We start from the raw sequence: 17,862 nt of genomic DNA, 5'->3' as shown, positions 1-17,862 counted from the left end.
TTGGATGAGGCCCACCCACATTAGGGAGAGCAATCGGTTTTACTCAAAGTTCACCAATTTAAATGCTAATCTCATCTAGGATGCCTGGGTGGCTCAGTTGGTTAAGGGTCTGACTCTTGATTTTGGCTCAGGTTCATGAGATCAAGCCCCACATCAGGCTCTGCAAAGACAGCACAGAGCCTGCTTGGGATTCTCTCTCTCCTCTCTCTGCCCTTCCCCTACGCATGTTTTCTCTCTCTCTCTCTCTCTCTCTCTCTCTCTCTCTCTCTCAAAATAAATAAATAAACATTTAAAAATAAAAGATAAAACAGGAGTGCCTGGGTGGCTCAGTCGGTTAAGCGTTCAATTCTTGATTCCGGCTCAGGTCATGATCTCATGGTTTGTGGGTTCAAGCCCTGTGCAGGCTCTACACTGACAGTGTGGAACCTGCTTGAGATTCTCTCTCTCCCTTTCTCTCTGCTCCTCCCCTGTTCTCACTCTCAAAATAAATAAATAAACATTAAAATGTTTTTTTAAATAAAAAAATAAATGCTAATTTCATCCCAAAACACCCTCCAGTCGACACATAAAATCAATCTTTCTCCTTCTCTCTCTCTCGTCCTCTCCTAACAACTGTAATGAGGGCAAAGTGCTAGAACAAAGATCTGTTTCACCCCGAAGAAATCCAAAGGCCACATCGATCAGTCAGTTCTTCCCACGTGCACCTCCCAGAAAGCAACGCAGGAAACGTGACGCATGAGCCTAGTTATAAACTAAGCTTCTGAGGGCATTCTTCTAACCTGCCTGGCTTAACTACACTGTTTGCAGATTTTTAGGCGATGTTTCAAAATTAGCTGATCATCCCCGAAGGCCTGTGAATTGACTGTAAGTAATTTAATGGGAGATGAGCAAGTGGGAAGACAGAGAGAGAACTTTTCCTCTCGTAGCTAACACAGCTAAAATCCCAGATAGGAAAGAGCCATTAGTATATTCGCTAATTGGAGTCATGTTTACAATCCTGTTGTCAACTGGCAACATTTGCTTGTTTCAAGGAAGTCTCCCCGGGTTTTGTGTAATTGTTACAACCTCTACAGAAGGCAAGTCCTGGGTGTAGCCCCTGACTGGGCAATTTCATAAATGATCCTTGCTCAAGCAAAGCACACATTTATTTTAGCTGCTACATTATTTTCTTCCACCATGAAACAGTCCATGGCACTGCCATCAGTCGAGTTGTGGTATTCTTTCCCGTTGAGAGTAGACAACTCTTCTCAGGGGGAAAAAAAAAAAAAACCCTTTAATCTGTGTCTATGCATTATCATAGCATAATAAAAGACCTTTAGCATAATAAAAGTTAGCAAAATAAAAGACCTTTTGCTTAAAGCGAAATCAGTCCATTTGTGACAGACTCACAAAAACTACCGAAGTAAGAAAAACCATGTGTCATCAGGAGATCCACTGTACTTTGCAACCCAATGTTTGAAACAAGGCTTCTGACTATATAAGATGAATAATGGCCTAGTGGGGTGTCTGTGCTGGAAGAAAGCCATCGCGGCCTGGAGAGACAAAGCAGCCGAAAATGTTCTTTATTGTGGTGATGTCCTTCTACCATGGCAGGCGACCTAAGGCATATTCTTACCAGGTCACATCCTAGTCCCCAACAGAAGGCTGAAATAACTAAGACCAATTCTAAGCAACAGTCCTCACCTTGGAGAGGCAACTGCTGTCCACTCACATATGTTCTGGGAAGCCAAAAGGATGCTCAACAGACCACACGACTCCAAGTCCAAAATACTGAAGTCCACGGGCGCCTGGGTGGCTCAGTGGGTTAAGCGTCCGACTTCAGCTCAGGTCATGATCTCACGGTCTGTGAGTTTGAGCCCTACATTGGGGCTGACAGCTCAGAGCCTGGAGCCTGCTTCGGATTCTGTGTCTCCCTCTCTGTCTGCCCCACCCTTGCTCATACCCGATCTCGGTCTCTCTCAAAAATAAATAAACGTTAAGAACAGGGGTTTTTTTAATAAAATAAAATACTGAAGTCCAGACCATAAGAATAACACAAGAGAGAGACTGAACAGATCATACAGGAAAGGTTACAAATCATTTCCTTCCTACAGTCAAATTAGTCTCCTATACGGCTTTTCCAGAAAAAAATAAAATAAAATAATAATAATAATAATGCTGGCCATTACTAAGGTGCAAATAGGACCCTCTAGAGAGGAAAATACCCCAAGCAGGAGTAAGACCAACAGGTGCCCTCCTCCCCCTCACTTTGGGGGATCAACAGTTCCCTGCAGGTACTCTGTAAACTTGAAGTTTAGGAGTGGGGAGGAAGGGGTCACCAGGTCAACATTTTCTCTTCCCGAAGCAGCGGTGACATTTGTCAGGAAGGCTCCCTGCAGGGGCCAAGGGAGCGGCTCTCTGGCCAGCCCTCCGCTCAACACCTGCAGCTGCTGGCCGGTCTGGCTGGGCTCCCGCTTCGTCAACCGGCAAGCCCAGGAGAGCAGGGCAGGGGCCCGGCCAGCGCCACACCCGCCCGGCCTAAACAGATGTGCTTCCTCCGCTTGTCAACACGGGAAAAAGAATGGAGTGTGAAACCCTCAGGATCTGTGAGAAACTACGTGGTCTGGGAGGAAAACCTCGGAAAACCTTTTTGATGCAAAAACCATTGTGAAATGGGTTTCGGCGAGAGCAGGATTCCACTTTCCCCGCTGTGCAAGGCGCTCTCTTGCAGTCGGGCAGGAACGCTGGCGTCACCATCCGATCCGGCTCGCTCCTCTTCCACAGAGTCAGGCTGGGGCGGGGAGGGCTCGCAGATGACTCTAAAAGAGAAACAGAACTAAATTCCAAGTGTCTCGACCCTTTGTTCTGACTAATTGATGATGTGATGGCAGTGGATTTTTTGCCTTTCCGAGTTCAGCTTCGCTGCCTCCCTCCAGGAGTACACAGTGAAATGTGATGGCGGCGCTGCTCCCAGCCTCCCGGATATTCTGATAGTTTCGTATTTAACTGCAAAGAAAGGGCAGCAGGCCATATGGTGTCTCTAGGCAGACAGGGGATAAGAGCTCTTGTTGGAGATGGACAGAGAAAACGGAGGAAGTGGACAGCTTAAAATGAGCCTCGGAATCGTTTTGTCTGCTGTTGATCCTTCCTTACCGTTTAATCCTGATGAGCTAGAAGTCTGTAAACAAGACTTTCCCTTTTGCCTTGGCCACCAGGAAGCTCAGAGCTACATTCTGGGTTCAATGATAGTAGCTTTCCTTGGCCTAAGCTTTCTCTGCATGGCGTTATTGCAAATAATTTCTGGATGTAGGTAGGAAGACAGCATTTGTGATATTCTGGCTATCCGCCATCTATTCCCCTCCTTTTGTTAACTAGATACCAAATTCCCTCCAGGAAACTATGTTTCCCTAGCCCTAGCCCATGCGCTTCGGGGAGAGGGTCCCGCCTCCATCTCAGGGGAGAGGCACATAACCTAGACACAAGCCAGTCCGTTGCTCTATCCTCTATCTCCCTCTCCACACGGCATTGGGTTACAGGTGGGCAGATGAGCCGGTGAGATACCAAGGACATTTTGCCAGGAATCAGGGGACTGACGTCGTTCCCACTGGACTTGAGGTTGGAAAGACGCCAGTCTAAAGCCCTTACTGCTGTACCACGACCACAAGGGAAGCATCTGCCTGAAAATGGAGCTAAAGCTCGAGGATTCGTCCCTGCAGGACAAAGGGAGACGGGAAAGAAGGTCCAGGCCCATCCCGGTACCTGATGCTCACCGGCCCTGTCTAGGAGACAGCAGAGCCCCGTTCCGCTACAGCATGATCTGGATTTGCTGTCACAGTGGAAAGCATCCCAACTGACACAGGAGGTAGAGGCAAAAAGCCCACGCTCCGTTTTCTCTTACTGTGAGAATACTATGCGGTGGGGGCAGGAATTTTGAAAACCACAGGAAACCATAAGAAAAAAAAAAAATCACCCCAGATCCCACAACCTAGAGAAAACAGCAAAATGGACTTCCCAGAATTTACTTTGAAGCCAGGGGGAAGAAAACAACCATTCGTGAACACCTTCAAACACGCTGTCACACTGAACCCGACAGCATCTCGAGCTATCCCATTTAAGCCACATGGAGGGAGAGTCATTATTTCATTTCTGTTTAGCTTTGGCACATAGCTCTGTCAGGCTTCTGAGTTCAACTTAAACTTTTTTATCAACCTCCAAGTTCAAAAGGCGTTAATCTGGCCCCGCACCAAAAGCCTTTTGGCCAGAAACAGCTGAGCTGTTTGAGAGCACCTCCGAAGGGCTGCATTTCAGGCCGACCTGTCATCTCTCAGGAGCCACGATGGGAGCAGCGCGCCCACGCTGCTGCCGCTGTGGTTCTCTGCACGGGCCTGGCAGGTAAGCCGGGCCCCACCCCCCACCCCCAGGACCGCAGGGCCCTCGCTGGCCGTCTGGGGTCCTCTGGCTCGGCGGGCAGCCACGATCGGGCAGGTGGCTCTGAATCGACGCTACTGCAGCTGGTATCCCACAAATGCTGCCAATCATGCTTTCTGTTACTCTTCCATTACTAGAATTTTTCAAACATACAGAAAGAATACAGTATAACAAACACACACGCATCGCTTCCATTTTACAATCGTTTACGTTTTGCCAGCTTTGCTTCATTTATTTCTTTTCTTGCTGAAGTGTGCAGTTTTGAGGGGGTTTTTTAAATTTATTTTTGAGGGAGTCAGAGAGAGGCACAGAGGATCCGAAGCAAGCTCTGTGCTGACAGCAGAGAGGGCGACGTGGGGCTCGAACTCACAAACCGTGAGACCGTGACCTGAGCCAAAGTCGGACGCTCAACCGACTGAGCCACCCAGGCGTCCCTGAAGTGTTTTAAGGTAAACTACAGACATATTACACACGGGTGTGTCTGACTGCTCCTTCGCAGTGCAATTTCCTCTTTTAACTTCCGATTCACATTAAATATCTAAGGAGGACAATGTAAAATGATTGCCACCATTTATAAAATACCCGCACTTCACGAATTGCTCCATTCATTCATTCTTTCATTGGCCAGTATTTATTGAGCACCTATTAGGCCACAGTTCGAAGCCCCGGGGATACAGTGACACACAAAACCGGGGGTGGGCAGGACCCCAGCTCTCACGGATGGAGGGCTTCTTCTGTGGTGGAGATGGGCATTAAAGAGATCAACAAAGTAGCGTGGAACCAGAGTGATGGGGGAGGTGGTGAGGACGGACTGGATTCAGGGCCATGTAGTGTATGCAGTCCACAGGGTTTTTGGACAGACCGGATGTGAGGTGTGAGAGAAAAAGAGGGGTCAAGGATGACGGACATTTTTGGCCTGAGTGTCTGGAAGCCTGAAGGAACCATTCGTTAGGATGGAGATGACCCCAGAGACAGCGCTGCAGGATTTTCTACCTCAGTATCGGGACGCGTCGTCTTGCCCCTTCGAAGAATAAAGTGGTGAACGCAACATGAGCGGCGGCAGACAAAAGTTCCTGAGACCGTAAGATCAGAAAGGAAGAATAGTAGGAGAGCTCTCTTGACAGAGAGGCGACATTCAAAAGTGAACGCCCGCGAGTAGAGGCAAGGGTCCTGGTTTCCCACGGTTCCCCTTCGTTCCTTCTCAGGGTCGACCTTGACTGGCTGGAAAACGCTAGGTGTTGGGTTGTCCTTTCCTGATTGGCTCATTTTCATCATACAAGGAGGGGTCTGTGGCCATGCCGGTCCCCGTGGGTCATCGTTTTCTGGTCTACTTATTTTTAGTCAGGTCTCTTGTCAAATTCCCGAGGGAAACCCGAGGGGGAGTAGGTGGGGTCTGTGACATTCTCTTGCCCGAGGGGGTCTGCTGTGGTCAGGCTCTCCCAGCATTGTTCCAAACGCTGTGTTTTTCCCCACCCAGGGACCTCCGGTCCTAATCTTTCCCTCTCTGCCTCTTTTAGCCTATCTTTTCCTATCCTAACAGCAGATCTGGAGGGGAAGATCGCAAGTTCAGTTTGGAATGCCAAGTCTGAGAGGTCAAGCTGGAAGCTGGCTCTCGTTGTCTGGAGTTTAGTGGCGACGCGGAGGCTGGAGACGCGACTCTGGACTGGTCAGCATCTACAGATCCTATCTTCAGCCCCGGGACTGCGTAAGAGCACTAAGGAGCGAGTAACTGGCAAAGACATCCAAGGACTGAGCCCTGGACACTGGGAAATAGCAGCCAGCGTGGGGAGAAAGACTCCAGCATGTAGTGTCCTGAAGCCAAGAGAACAAAAGTTTTCCAGAAGGGAGCGATCCTGTCCAGTAGTGCTGATAGGCCGTCGCAGATAAAGACTGAGAACTGACCCCAGAATTCAGCACCGAGGAGGTCACCGGTTTCCTTGGCAAAAGCTGCCTGGGTGAAAGGGCCAGGACAAAAGTCTGATAGGTGGGTCATGGGAGAAGTGGAGACAGCGGCTATGAACAGCCCTTTAGAGACATTTTGCTGTAACGTAAAAGTGAGCAGAAATGGGATGCCAGCTGCAGGGGACAAAGGGTCAAGAGGTTTTGTTAAGACGGGATAAATTACAGCATGTCTCTGCTACTGGAAATCTCTAGCAGCGAGGGGGAGATGATGCAGAAGGCAGGATGCACGACTGCAGCAAGGCCGACCAATGGTCCAAAGCCAATGCCCCGCCAGCCCCCCACCCCCCGCTCTGAGAGGTGCGCCCACAGTGTTGGGGGGATGGGCGTGGATACGTAGATGGTGGGTGCAGTCGGGGTTTTCATTCTGTGAGGAGACACTACCATCCTCTTTGTTTTTGTTTTTTTTTCTGAAATTTATTGACAAATTGGTTTCCATACAACACCCAGTGCTCATCCCAAAAGGTGCCCTCCTCAATACCCATCACCCACCCTCTCCTCCCTCCCACCCCCCATCAACCCTCAGTTTGTTCTCAGTTTTTAACAGTCTCTTATGCTTTGGCTCTCTCCCATTCTAACCTCTTTTTTTTTTTTTTTTCCTTCCCCTCCCCCATGGGTTCCTGTTAAGTTTCTCAGGATCCACATAAGAGTGAGACCATATGGTATCTGTCTTTCTCTGTATGGCTTATTTCACTTAGCATCACACTCTCCAGTTCCATCCACGTTGCTACAAAAGGCCATATTTCATTTTTTCTCATTGCCATGTAATATTCCATTGTGTATATAAACCACAATTTCTTTATCCATTCATCAGTTGATGGACATTTAGGCTCTTTCCATAATTTGGCTATTGTTGAGAGTGCTGCTATGAACATTGGGGTACAAGTGGCCCTATGCATCAGTGCTCCTGTATCCCTTGGATAAATTCCTAGCAGTGCTATTGCTGGGTCATAGGGTAGGTCTATTTTTAATTTTCTGAGGAACCTCCACACTGCTTTCCAGAGCGGCTGCACCAATTTGCATTCCCACCAACAGTGCAAGAGGGTTCCCGTTTCTCCACATCCTCGCCAGCATCTATAGTCTCCTGATTTGTTCATTTTGGCCACTCTGACTGGCGTGAGGTGATACCTGAGTGTGGTTTTGATTTGTATTTCCCTGATAAGGAGCGACGCTGAACATCTTTTCATGTGCCTGTTGGCCATCCGGATGTCTTCTTTAGAGAAGTGTCTATTACTACCATCCTCTTTGGAAATGAATCCGAGGAAGCTCCAAGAAGTGAAGTCCTTAGTAAGTTGCAAATCTGGAACCCAAGACCCAAGTCTCTGGTTCCAAAATCTGTCCCACCACGGCTGCCCCTCTATTTTTGCGCAGAACTGGGAAGTTAAGGAGTTAAAGAAACCCTCTGCCATGTTTTTTACTCTTTGCCTTTTACACAAAACATAGGTTGCTTTGAGGCACTTTGAAGCTCACGTTGGAATGAGGCCTCTTTGACAAGTCAGGGATCCTTCCAACTAGTGTCCTGTATTTCGCATTCTCATTTGGCCTCCGCTCCCATGTAACATTCAAATTTATGGGGCTCTGCAACAAGAGACTTGGCAAAATGTTATCCTGGTACAATTTCCCGGATGCACTTTTATTTCCCCCTAAAAATATCCACGTTCAAGTATTTTCGCTTTGCCCTTGACGATCTGTGTGCACTTTGTACAGAATCTCAGCTCCGGGCTGGGGGAGGCGGGGGGTCTCAGTTCCGCTCCTGAGCGCCCGGCGCGGGGACAGGGCCGCCGCCCGGAGCACCGCCACTAGATGGCGCCAGAGCCCTCCTTCGCTCTGACTCCTGCCGGCTGCGAGTTCTCTGGGGGACCGCGGTCGGGACAGGCGCCGCTCACCACCCGCCGGCCTGGTCGGGCCTGGCGGCCCCTTCCCCAACTTGGAACTGCAGAAGGGGTCAGCTCGACGCCCGCTGTCTTCTCCGTCCACTTCTGGACTTAAAGCAGACACGGGTCGTCCGCTACCTGGCAGACGATCTCCGAGCAAACAGGGTCAGAACAGCGATGGCTGTGCAAAATTTGGATGGAATGCTGGGAGGAGGGAGGAATGTGGTTTTGTAAACATATTACCTGATACATACTTTGCTGATACTTGCCTATCAGAAAGCCTGGTCCAGTGTCCAATAACTCGGCTGCCCCGAGCCCTATGCAATGGAGATTGAATTTCCATGTGGCCCAGCTGGCAGCTTTTAAAGCATTTTCAGATGAGGCATATGTATACACACAGCTCACCTGTTACTTTTGTCTCATGGGGTCACATCACAAGGGCACAAAATATGACCCGCTTGCAGGTGCTTGAAAGAGAAGTTTGTGGCTGACAAATCCATCCCTGAAAAACTCCTGTGTGCCTCCAGGACAGCAAGTCAGGTGTCCTATCTCCACAAATGAATAATATGGTCTGTAATTAGACTAACCCAGAACCCTTTGAAAACTGGTTAGGGGAGATGTTTTTTCTTGACTTGACGAGAGCTTATTCCTCTAACTGTAGGATATCTGTCAAGTGCTTTTCAGCATGGAATGAACCACTGAAAAGTTTTTAAATCACAAACTATTTTAATCGCTTTAAATCACAAATTATTTTAAACAGGTCGGGGTTTGTAAGAATTGGTTACGATGGGTGTCTTCCAAGCATACTCTGACTCTAGGGCTGGCTTAGCTGTTTCCTGAAAACATCTTTATCACGTACCTTTTTTTTTTTTTTTTAAAGATCTCAGTTATAAGTAATCTCTACCCCGAGTGTGGGGTTTGAACTCATAAACCTGAGATCAAGAGTCACGTGCTCTACTGACTGACCCAGCCAGCCCCTCCTTATCGAAGATCTTAAGTCCCTCTGAGAAGGAAGTTTGTGTATCTTTGTTTTGGGAGAGGACAGCTGTGGTAAAGGAAGAGTATAATTGAAGAGATGAACCTTTATGGTGCCAAGTATTTTGTGTTGCTCAGGACACAGGGACCTATGTCCTTTCTTTTTTTGTTTTCTCTTTTTTGAGATGGGGGGGGGGGTCTCATAGTCTCATAGGTTTGACTAACAGCATTTTCTGTCAGGCTCCACAAAATTGTTTTAACTAACGTCTTTTTAATTAATTCAGTTAGCTTTTACTGAAGTGCCCGTCTCGTGCTAGAACCCAAGCTAGGCACCAGAGGTGTTGCAATGAACAGAAGTAGCAAAACAGCACGGCCGTACTAGAGCTTACCTCCTTCCAAAGGAAGTTTTTAAACACACATCCTGTTGAGATGAGGACATTTATATCAGTTTGCTGTCCTCAAAGCATTGTGATGTAGTGTGGCTCAGATACAAACCAGGAAGATGAGCCTGAATGCATTTTTTTTAATGTTTATTCATTTTTGAGAGAGATACAGAGCATGAGTGGGAGGGGCAGAGAGAGAGAGAGAGAGAGAGAGAGAGAGACAGAATCTGAAGCAGGCTCCAGGTTCTGAGCTGTCAGCACAGAGCCTGACGTGGGGCTCCAACCGACGAACTGTGAGATTATGACCCAAGCCAAAGTGGGATGCTCAACCAAGTGAGCCACCCAAGCATCCCAAATCTGGATGCATCTTAATCACTAACTCAGTGATGCTGAACAAATCACTGGATCCTTCCATGCCTCCCCGTCACTGTGTCCTTTGTTAATATCCTTACCTTCCTCAGCTTTGTGAATTCAATGATATAACACCTGACCTGTCAAAACATTACACAGATGCAGTTTGTTTTTACAAAATACACTGTTTTTTATGTTATAACAGTACCTAAAGGGAGCATAAGATAAAGGAACATGATTACAAATGATTCTTAAAACAGAGGACTTGAAAGATTAGGCTAAAATTCTAACAGAGGATATCATTAACTCTCAGCTCTTACTGCTCTGAAGCACAATCTGAGAAATCCAGAATATTCTAAATATCTGTTAAAGGATCAGAGGTGAGGAATGTGGTTAGCCCTGAAAAGGTCCCTGACCCCCTGGCAGCCAGCCTCCCTTGGAGAAAAGCTTCAGGCACATCTTTTTGCATGCAAGGACCGGCATGCCCGACCTGTTGGATGAAAACCAACACTGGGAGCTGGAGCCGCACGGATCTGACCAAGCTGAAGGCCGCGGGGCGGGGCGGGGCGGGGCGGGGCGGGGCGGGGCGGGGGAGGTGACACAGAAAGTCAACTGGCCTGAGGTGTCTCAGTGTGGGACTCTGTCCAAACACAGAGACATTTCAGAACGTCTTTCAGGAGGTATGATGAACGTGAGACACAGAGCTAACAGGACACTAGACGTGTCCTGAAGGAAGATGTGCTGTCTAGGCGGCCAGAGGTGTACAACGCATTCCAGACGAGTCTGTGGAACTGAGTGAATGGCTTCCCCTGGTGTTGAGATGACTTTGTGTTTTCCAGTCTCCCTGCTTCCCCCAGCATCCTGATGATGCCATCACAGTCAGATCTGTAGGCCCTTTTGCAGAAGGGAAGTTACACATTACAAAAGGAAGAACATGGAAATTCTGCACATTTCCTGTTGAATGTCCCCCTTTATTCAGAAAGCAGGCTGGCCGGCCATTTTGTTTCTATTAGAGAATCAACAGAAATATACTCAACTCACAGGCCCAAATCAACGGACAACGGGTCGACAATTTCGCCACATGGAAATTACAAGTCAGAACACCCCCCTGTCCACTCACTTCCCCCTCCCCATGGACGTTTGGTGTACCTGTGTCTACTCTCAAAATCAAGGACTTTGGGTCCCGGAGCATTTGGGAAGAAATCTCAAGTTCAGCAGACAGCTGAAAGCATTAAGAGAAATATCTAGAATGCTGCTTGGTATTGTCTTTGGTAAAAAAATAAAGGAGTAAAAACCTTTTTGTGGAGGCGGCTTCTAAGCAACAGGCTTGACCAAGGGTAAACCTGAGTAAGGTCAAAGAGCCCACAGGGCTCACCGACCACCACAAGCTTCGGGCAAGCAGGCTCACTAAGTGACCCACCTCGTAATAACCATAGGCTCTAATTAACCAATGGGCTACTTACCACCAGGCACAGTTACCAAAAAAGGGAAAATTCCATCCATTCCCATATCTCCCTCACTCCACCCTGTGACTGTGGCCCCTCACTGCCACCTTGCTGCAGACAGTCTCTGCTGTACTGCCCATCTTGTGGTGTATTGAATAAACTTCTATGTCCTTTGTTCTGCCTTGATGGGAGTGGGTGGAGAGAGAATCCCAAGCATCCCAAGCAGGCTCTGTCAGCACAGAGTCCAATGTGGGGCTCGAACTCCTGAACTGTGAGATCGTGATCCGACCTGAGATCAAGAGTCGGGACGCTTAACCAACTGAGCCACCCAGGTGCCACCAAAATAAACTTAGAAAAAAATAATAAACCCAATGACTTAATAAGTAGCTTTTAAAAGAGATATTATCACTCTTCACAACGATATTGTTTGTCCTTCCATGTACCTTCATGTGTCATGTCAAAAAATCTTTTATATTCGTTTCATTGTGAACAATTCCCAGCCAACTTCTGATCATATGGATTTCCATTCATTAAGTATTTACTAAGCATTTAACTACGCTTTATGCTGAGAAACCCAATCATCACTAAGACACACGTATTTAGGAGTGGTCTGGTGGGTGAACGGGACGTTACTAAAAAAATTACAGTAGATCTCAGTGAATGAGGTTGGAGAATTAGTCAACTGTCTGATTATAAGGGCCTTGGATGCCACACGAGAGGGACGTTTCAGAGCAATTCCTGGGGCAGCAGAGTGGATCAGAGTCGATGAGGCTGCACAGTAACTATAAACAAATATCCTAGAGTAGCAGTGAGGCCAGGGAAGAGTGGAATGGATCAGACACACAGAAAGAATAGGAGGGGCGAGGTTTGGTCATTGGTGTAGTGTGGTGAGTAGGTAACAGCCAAGTGGAAGACAGCTCAGAAGGAGCCTGTGCAAGGGAATTAATTCAACTCTGTACAAGCCACGTGAGGTGCCTGCACACAGCCATGTGATGCTGAGCAAGCAGGAACCCACACCCACCCGAGCTCAGTGAGGGGACATAGGTGCCAATGAAGCCAGAGAGCATGAAATCACCCAGGAAGAACAGAGAGATGGGAGCAATCCTAAATGAAACAGAATCTAGGAGAGGAGCAAGTTCTGGCAAAGGTACCGTCCCCACCCACAGCCCAGCCCCCAGCCCCAGCCGCCACACCGCGCGAGCCCTCCAGGTCCATGTGCTCTTCAGTCTGCCTTTCCAACACTCTGGCCCTGTTACCGGGTCCCGACTGTGACCACAGCTTAGGGGTCATGGCATTCCTTCCTGAAGCGTTAACTGTATATTAGTGACTTGGGAGGGAGCAAAGAGATTTTTATGTGAGACAATGCAAAGTTACAGAGCAGAAAACAAAAACAAAAACAAAACTCTCATTTTTAGAAGAGAGAAGACATAATTTCAATAACGTTTTGTGCTTTCAATTCCTCAGGCTTTGTACCCTCTCAAGAAAGAAGCAACCATTCTACGCGTGACATGAATTATACATAGTGGCCATTTTGTTTTGTTTGCGCATTGTGTCTTCCATCTTTGGTGAAAAGTACCTACGTTTTTTTATTTTTAATGCTTATTTGTTTTTGAGAGAGATAGAGGATCCAAAGCAGGCTCTGCACTAACAGCACATAGCCCGATGCAAGGCTTGAACAATCAGGAACCATGAGGTCATGACCTGCGCCCAAGTCGAACGCTTAACCAACTGAGCCACCCAGGTGGCCCAGTACCTACATTCTTTAAAAAAAGAAAAAAGTCGCCCAATTCCTTTTACCCTATCTCTCAAACAGGCAGTCAAGTAAAGTGCAAGTTACCCTTATTTTAAACCCTCAGTCTTATTACAGCCGACTAACCCTCAACAAAGGTGCCAAGAATATACAAGGAGGAAAAAAAGTCTTCAAAAACTGGTGCTGGGATAACTGGCTAGCTGCATGTGAAAGGATGAAAGTGAACTCTTATCTTACAACATATATAAAAATCAACTCAAAATGGATTAAAGACTTAACTGTAAGATCTGAAACCATAAAACCCCTAGAAGAAAACATAAGGGAAAAGGTCCTTGACATTAGCCTCGGTGATGATTTTTTCAATTTGACACCAAAAGCCAGGTAACAAAAAGGAAAAACAAGTGGGACTACATTAAACTAAAAAGCTTTTGCAAGACAAAGGAAACCACCAACAAAATGAAAATGCAACCTACTCAATGGAAGATATGTGCACATAAAATATCTGCCAAAGGGTTAATATCCAAAACATATATAAAGAATTTTTACAACCCAACACTTAAAAAACGAACAATCTGATTACAAATGGGCAGAGGACCTGAACAGACATCTTTCCAAAGAAGACATTTTTCCGAAGACCTTCTTCCAACAGATATATGCAAAGATATTCAACATCACTCATCGTCAGGGAAATGAAAATCAAAACCACAATGAAACCACAAATCAAAACCTCACACCTGTCAGAAGGGCTAGAATCAAGAAGACAAGAAATAAGAGGTGTTGGCAAGGATGCTGAGAAAAGGGAACCTTCGTGCACTATTGGTGGGAATGCAAACTGGTGCAGCCACTAGGACAGTATGGAGATTCCTGAAAAAGTTAAAAATAGAAATACCATATAACCCAGTAATTCTACTGTTGAGTATTAAACCCTCCCCCCCCACAAATACTAATTCAGAAAGATCTACGCACCTCCAGGTTCATCACAGCATTATTTACAGTAGCCGAGATATGGAAGTAGACTAAGTGTCCATGGACGGATGAATGGATACAGAAGTGGTGCATATATACACAGTGGAATATTACTCAGTGATAAAAAGAACGAGATCTTGCCATTTGTGACAACATGGATGGACCTAGAGGGTATAGTGCTGAGTGAAGTAAGTCAGAAAAAGATAAACACCATGATTTCACTTACATGTGTAATCTAAAAAACCAAATGAACAGACAAACGAAAACTAGAAGCAGAGTCATAAATACAGAGGACAAACTAGTGATTGCCAGAGGGGAGGGGGGTGAAGGGAGGAGCGAAATAGGTGAAAGGGACGAAGAGGTACAAACTTCCAGTTATAATTAATCACCGAGATAAAAAGCACAGCAAAGGGATTACGGTCGCTAATACTGTGATAATGTTGTACAGTAACTATACTTATCATGGCGAGCACTGCACAATGCACAGAATTATTGAATCACTATGTTGTACAACTGAAACCAATATAACTTGGTGTCAATTATGCTTCAATTAAAAAAGTAAAACACTAGGGTGCCAGGGTAGCTCAGTGGGTTGAGCGTCAGCCTCTTGATTTCAGCTCAGGTCATGATCTCACGTTTCATGAGACTGAGCCCCATGTTGGAGCTCTGCGTGGATAGTGTGGAGCCTGCTTGGGATTCTCTCTCTCCCTCTCTCTGCCCCAACACCCCCCTCTCAAAATAAATAAACTTAAAAGAAAAAAAAAGTAAAACACCAAAAATAAATTTACAAATGATTGACATTTGAAATAGAGTTCTGGAAATGTTATAAGAAAAACCGTAAAGGTGAAATTCAGAAGTTTAAAAGCAAAGTTATTAAGTAGTTTCATAACATTTACAGTGGAAACATAAATGGGACTATATCAAAGTAAACAATTTCTGCACAGCAACAGAAACCAACAAGTGAGAAAGCAACCAATGGAATGAAAGAAAATACTTGCAAACCACCTCTCATCAAAGAGGTTAATATCCAAAAAAATATGAACTCCTACAACCTAAAGCAAAAAAAAAAAAAAAAAAACAAAACAAAAACAGAACAAAAACAAAACAACCACCACCCAATTTTAAAAATAGGCAAAGGCCCCGGTAGACATTTTTTTCCAAAGACATACAAATGGCCAAAAAGTGCTCCTCACTAACCATCTGGGAAATTGATAAGAGCACAATATAACCTCACACTTGACAGGACGGCCATTATCAAAGTCAAAACGGCAAGTGTTGGCAAGGCTGTGGAGAAAGGGAGCCCGCTCCCTTTGGAACTGTTGGTGTAGTCACTGTGGAAGAGTGTGGGGATGGCTCAAAAACTTAAAAACAGAACTACCACGTGACCCAGCAATCCCACTTCGGGGGATATGTCTGAAAGAAATGAAATCATCATCTCAGAGAGACAGCTGCACCCCCACGGTCGTCACAGTGTTCTTCGCCAGAGGCAAGGCAGGAGAAGACACTGAATGTCTGTTGGTGGATAAATGAAATGTTACAGGTGTGTGTGTGTGTGCGTGGTGGGGGGTGGGGTGGAGGTGGATATTCAGCCTTAAAAAAGCAAATTCTGGAGCACCGGGGTGGCTCAGTCAGTTAAGCAACCAACTCTTGACTTCAGTCCTGGTGGTGATCTCCTGGTTCGTGAGATCCAGCTTCATGTCTGTCATTGCAGAGCCTGCTTGGGATTCTCTCTCCCTCTCTGCCTGCCTCTCCCCGACTCACTCTCTCAAAATAAAGGGGAAAAAAAAGGAAATCCTACCATTTCTGACACGGATAAACCTGGAGGATATTATGCCAAGTGAAATAAGCCCCAAACAAAAAGACCATGATCTCAATTATGGGTGGCATCTAAACAAATCACTCTTCTGCTGTGGTGCCTGGCTGCTTCAGTCAGAGAACATGCAACTCCTGATCTTGGGGTTGGTTGTTCAAGCCCCAGGTAGGTGTACAGACTACTTTAAAACACAATTTGGCCGGGAAGGGGCGGGTGGGGGTCCGTCCCTGGGTGGCTCAGTTGGTTGAGCGTCCGACTTCGGCTCAGGTCATGATCTCACAGTTTGTGGGTTCGAGCTCCGTGTCCAGCTCTGTGCTGAGGCTCGGAGCCTGGAGCCTGCTTCAGATTCTGTGTCTCCCTCTCTCTCTGCCCCTCCCTCGTTCATGCTCTCTCTGCCTCTCAAAAATGAATAAAGGTTAAAAAAAATTTTTTTTTAATTTTTTTTGGAAAACCAAATCAAACTCATAGAAAGAGTAGAATGGTGGTTGCCAGGGACAAGGGAGTAAGAGAAATTGGAAGATGTTGAACACACAGTACAAACTTTCAGTTATAAGTTCTGAAGCATGGGGACTATACGGTTAAATGCGTTGTATACTTGAAATTTGCAGAGTAGTTTTTTTTTTTTTTTTTTATGTTTATTTTTGAGAGACAGAGACAGAGAGCAGGCAAGGAAAGGGCAGAGAGAGGGAGACACAGAATCCAAAGCAGGATCCAGGCTCTGAGCTGTCACAGAGTCCGACATGGGGTTCACTAACTGTGAGACCGTGATGAGCCGAAGTCGGACGCTTATCCAACTGAGCTACCCAGGCGCCCCTGCAGAGAGTAGATGTTAAGTATTCTCACATCACACACCTAAAAATGTAACATATCTGAGGTGACAGATGTTAGTTAGCCTGACTACGGGAATCATTTCATGTCCACTATACCCCAACATCACATCACACATCTTAAATATATAAAATCCTAATTTATTTATCTTACTTCAATAAAGATGGTGGTGGGGAGGATCCTGAATCTTCCATTTATCATGCAACACTGGGCAGGTTTCTTTTTTTTTTTATGTTTATTTATTTCTGAGACAAAGAGCATGAGTGGGGGAGGGGCAGAGAGAGAGGGAGACACAGAATCAGAAGCAGGCTCCAGGCTCTGAGCTGTCAGCACCGAGCCCTACGTGGGGCTTGAACTCACAAACTGTGAGATCATGACCTGAGCCGAAGTCGGTCGCTCAACCAACTGAGCCACCCAGGCGTCCCTGGGCAGGTTTCTTAAGCTATGAGAGGGGAACAGCTACTGTCTGAGATAGTAGGGAGTCTGAGTGAATACATTCTGGAGTGAGGAAATGTTTGTCATCCCCTATGTGAGGCCTGGAGATCCAGCCTCTTTCAGACTGTTAGTAAAAGTCAAACTAGCACAGTGAGATGCAGAGGTGGAGGGGACAGTCAGGTTTAGGGAGCTCACTCTAATCTGAAAGGCTAGACGTACTTTTCCTGAGGCAACAAATGCCACTTCTGCTAATTCAAGTTGGGCTTCTATACTTGCTACTGGAGTCCTAACTGCAAGGGAAGCTTTTGAAAACTAGTGCAGGGCTCTAAAAAAAAAATGGCACATTGATATAATTTTTTATAAGAATCAGTCTCTGCTAAGACCACCAAGTTGTCCTCTTCAAATGCCGAATAGAGTGAGCAGCTGCATGTACGATGTCACTGTCCAGAGGTCACTGAGCGAGCACGTTCCACCTCTCCAGGGACTTGTCTCGTGCGCTCCTCTGGGTAACAGGCAACTCGTTCTGCTTTACAACTTCAAACATACCCACTCTGCCCAGGTACAAGCTGAAAGGCCAGCTCACTTCAGTCTAGCTACTTCCTTAGGCTACCAAGAAAAGGCAAGGCTACATGGATCTTAAGATCTCAGTGAAGCTCCAGTGGGATCCCGTTTTCTC

General features: G+C 46.4%; 1 protein-coding gene across 1 annotated transcript in view; it reads right to left on the bottom strand.

The window, feature by feature from the left end:
- Positions 1-1,127: 1,127 nt before the first annotated feature.
- Positions 1,128-17,862, bottom strand: part of TOMM20 (translocase of outer mitochondrial membrane 20) — a 36,175-nt gene continuing 19,440 nt past the window's right edge. Inside the window, exon 5 of the mRNA XM_043596280.1 lies at positions 1,128-2,798. Within this exon, the coding sequence (XP_043452215.1) occupies positions 2,766-2,798 (33 nt within the window). The 3' untranslated portion in view covers positions 1,128-2,765. The remainder of the gene's footprint in view (positions 2,799-17,862) is intronic.

This window comes from Prionailurus bengalensis, chromosome D2 (assembly GCF_016509475.1).
Source record: "Prionailurus bengalensis isolate Pbe53 chromosome D2, Fcat_Pben_1.1_paternal_pri, whole genome shotgun sequence".
NCBI lineage: Eukaryota > Metazoa > Chordata > Mammalia > Carnivora > Felidae > Prionailurus > Prionailurus bengalensis.
The sequence above is the reverse complement of the archived record's forward strand: the minus strand, read 5'-3'. Positions and strand labels throughout refer to the sequence as shown.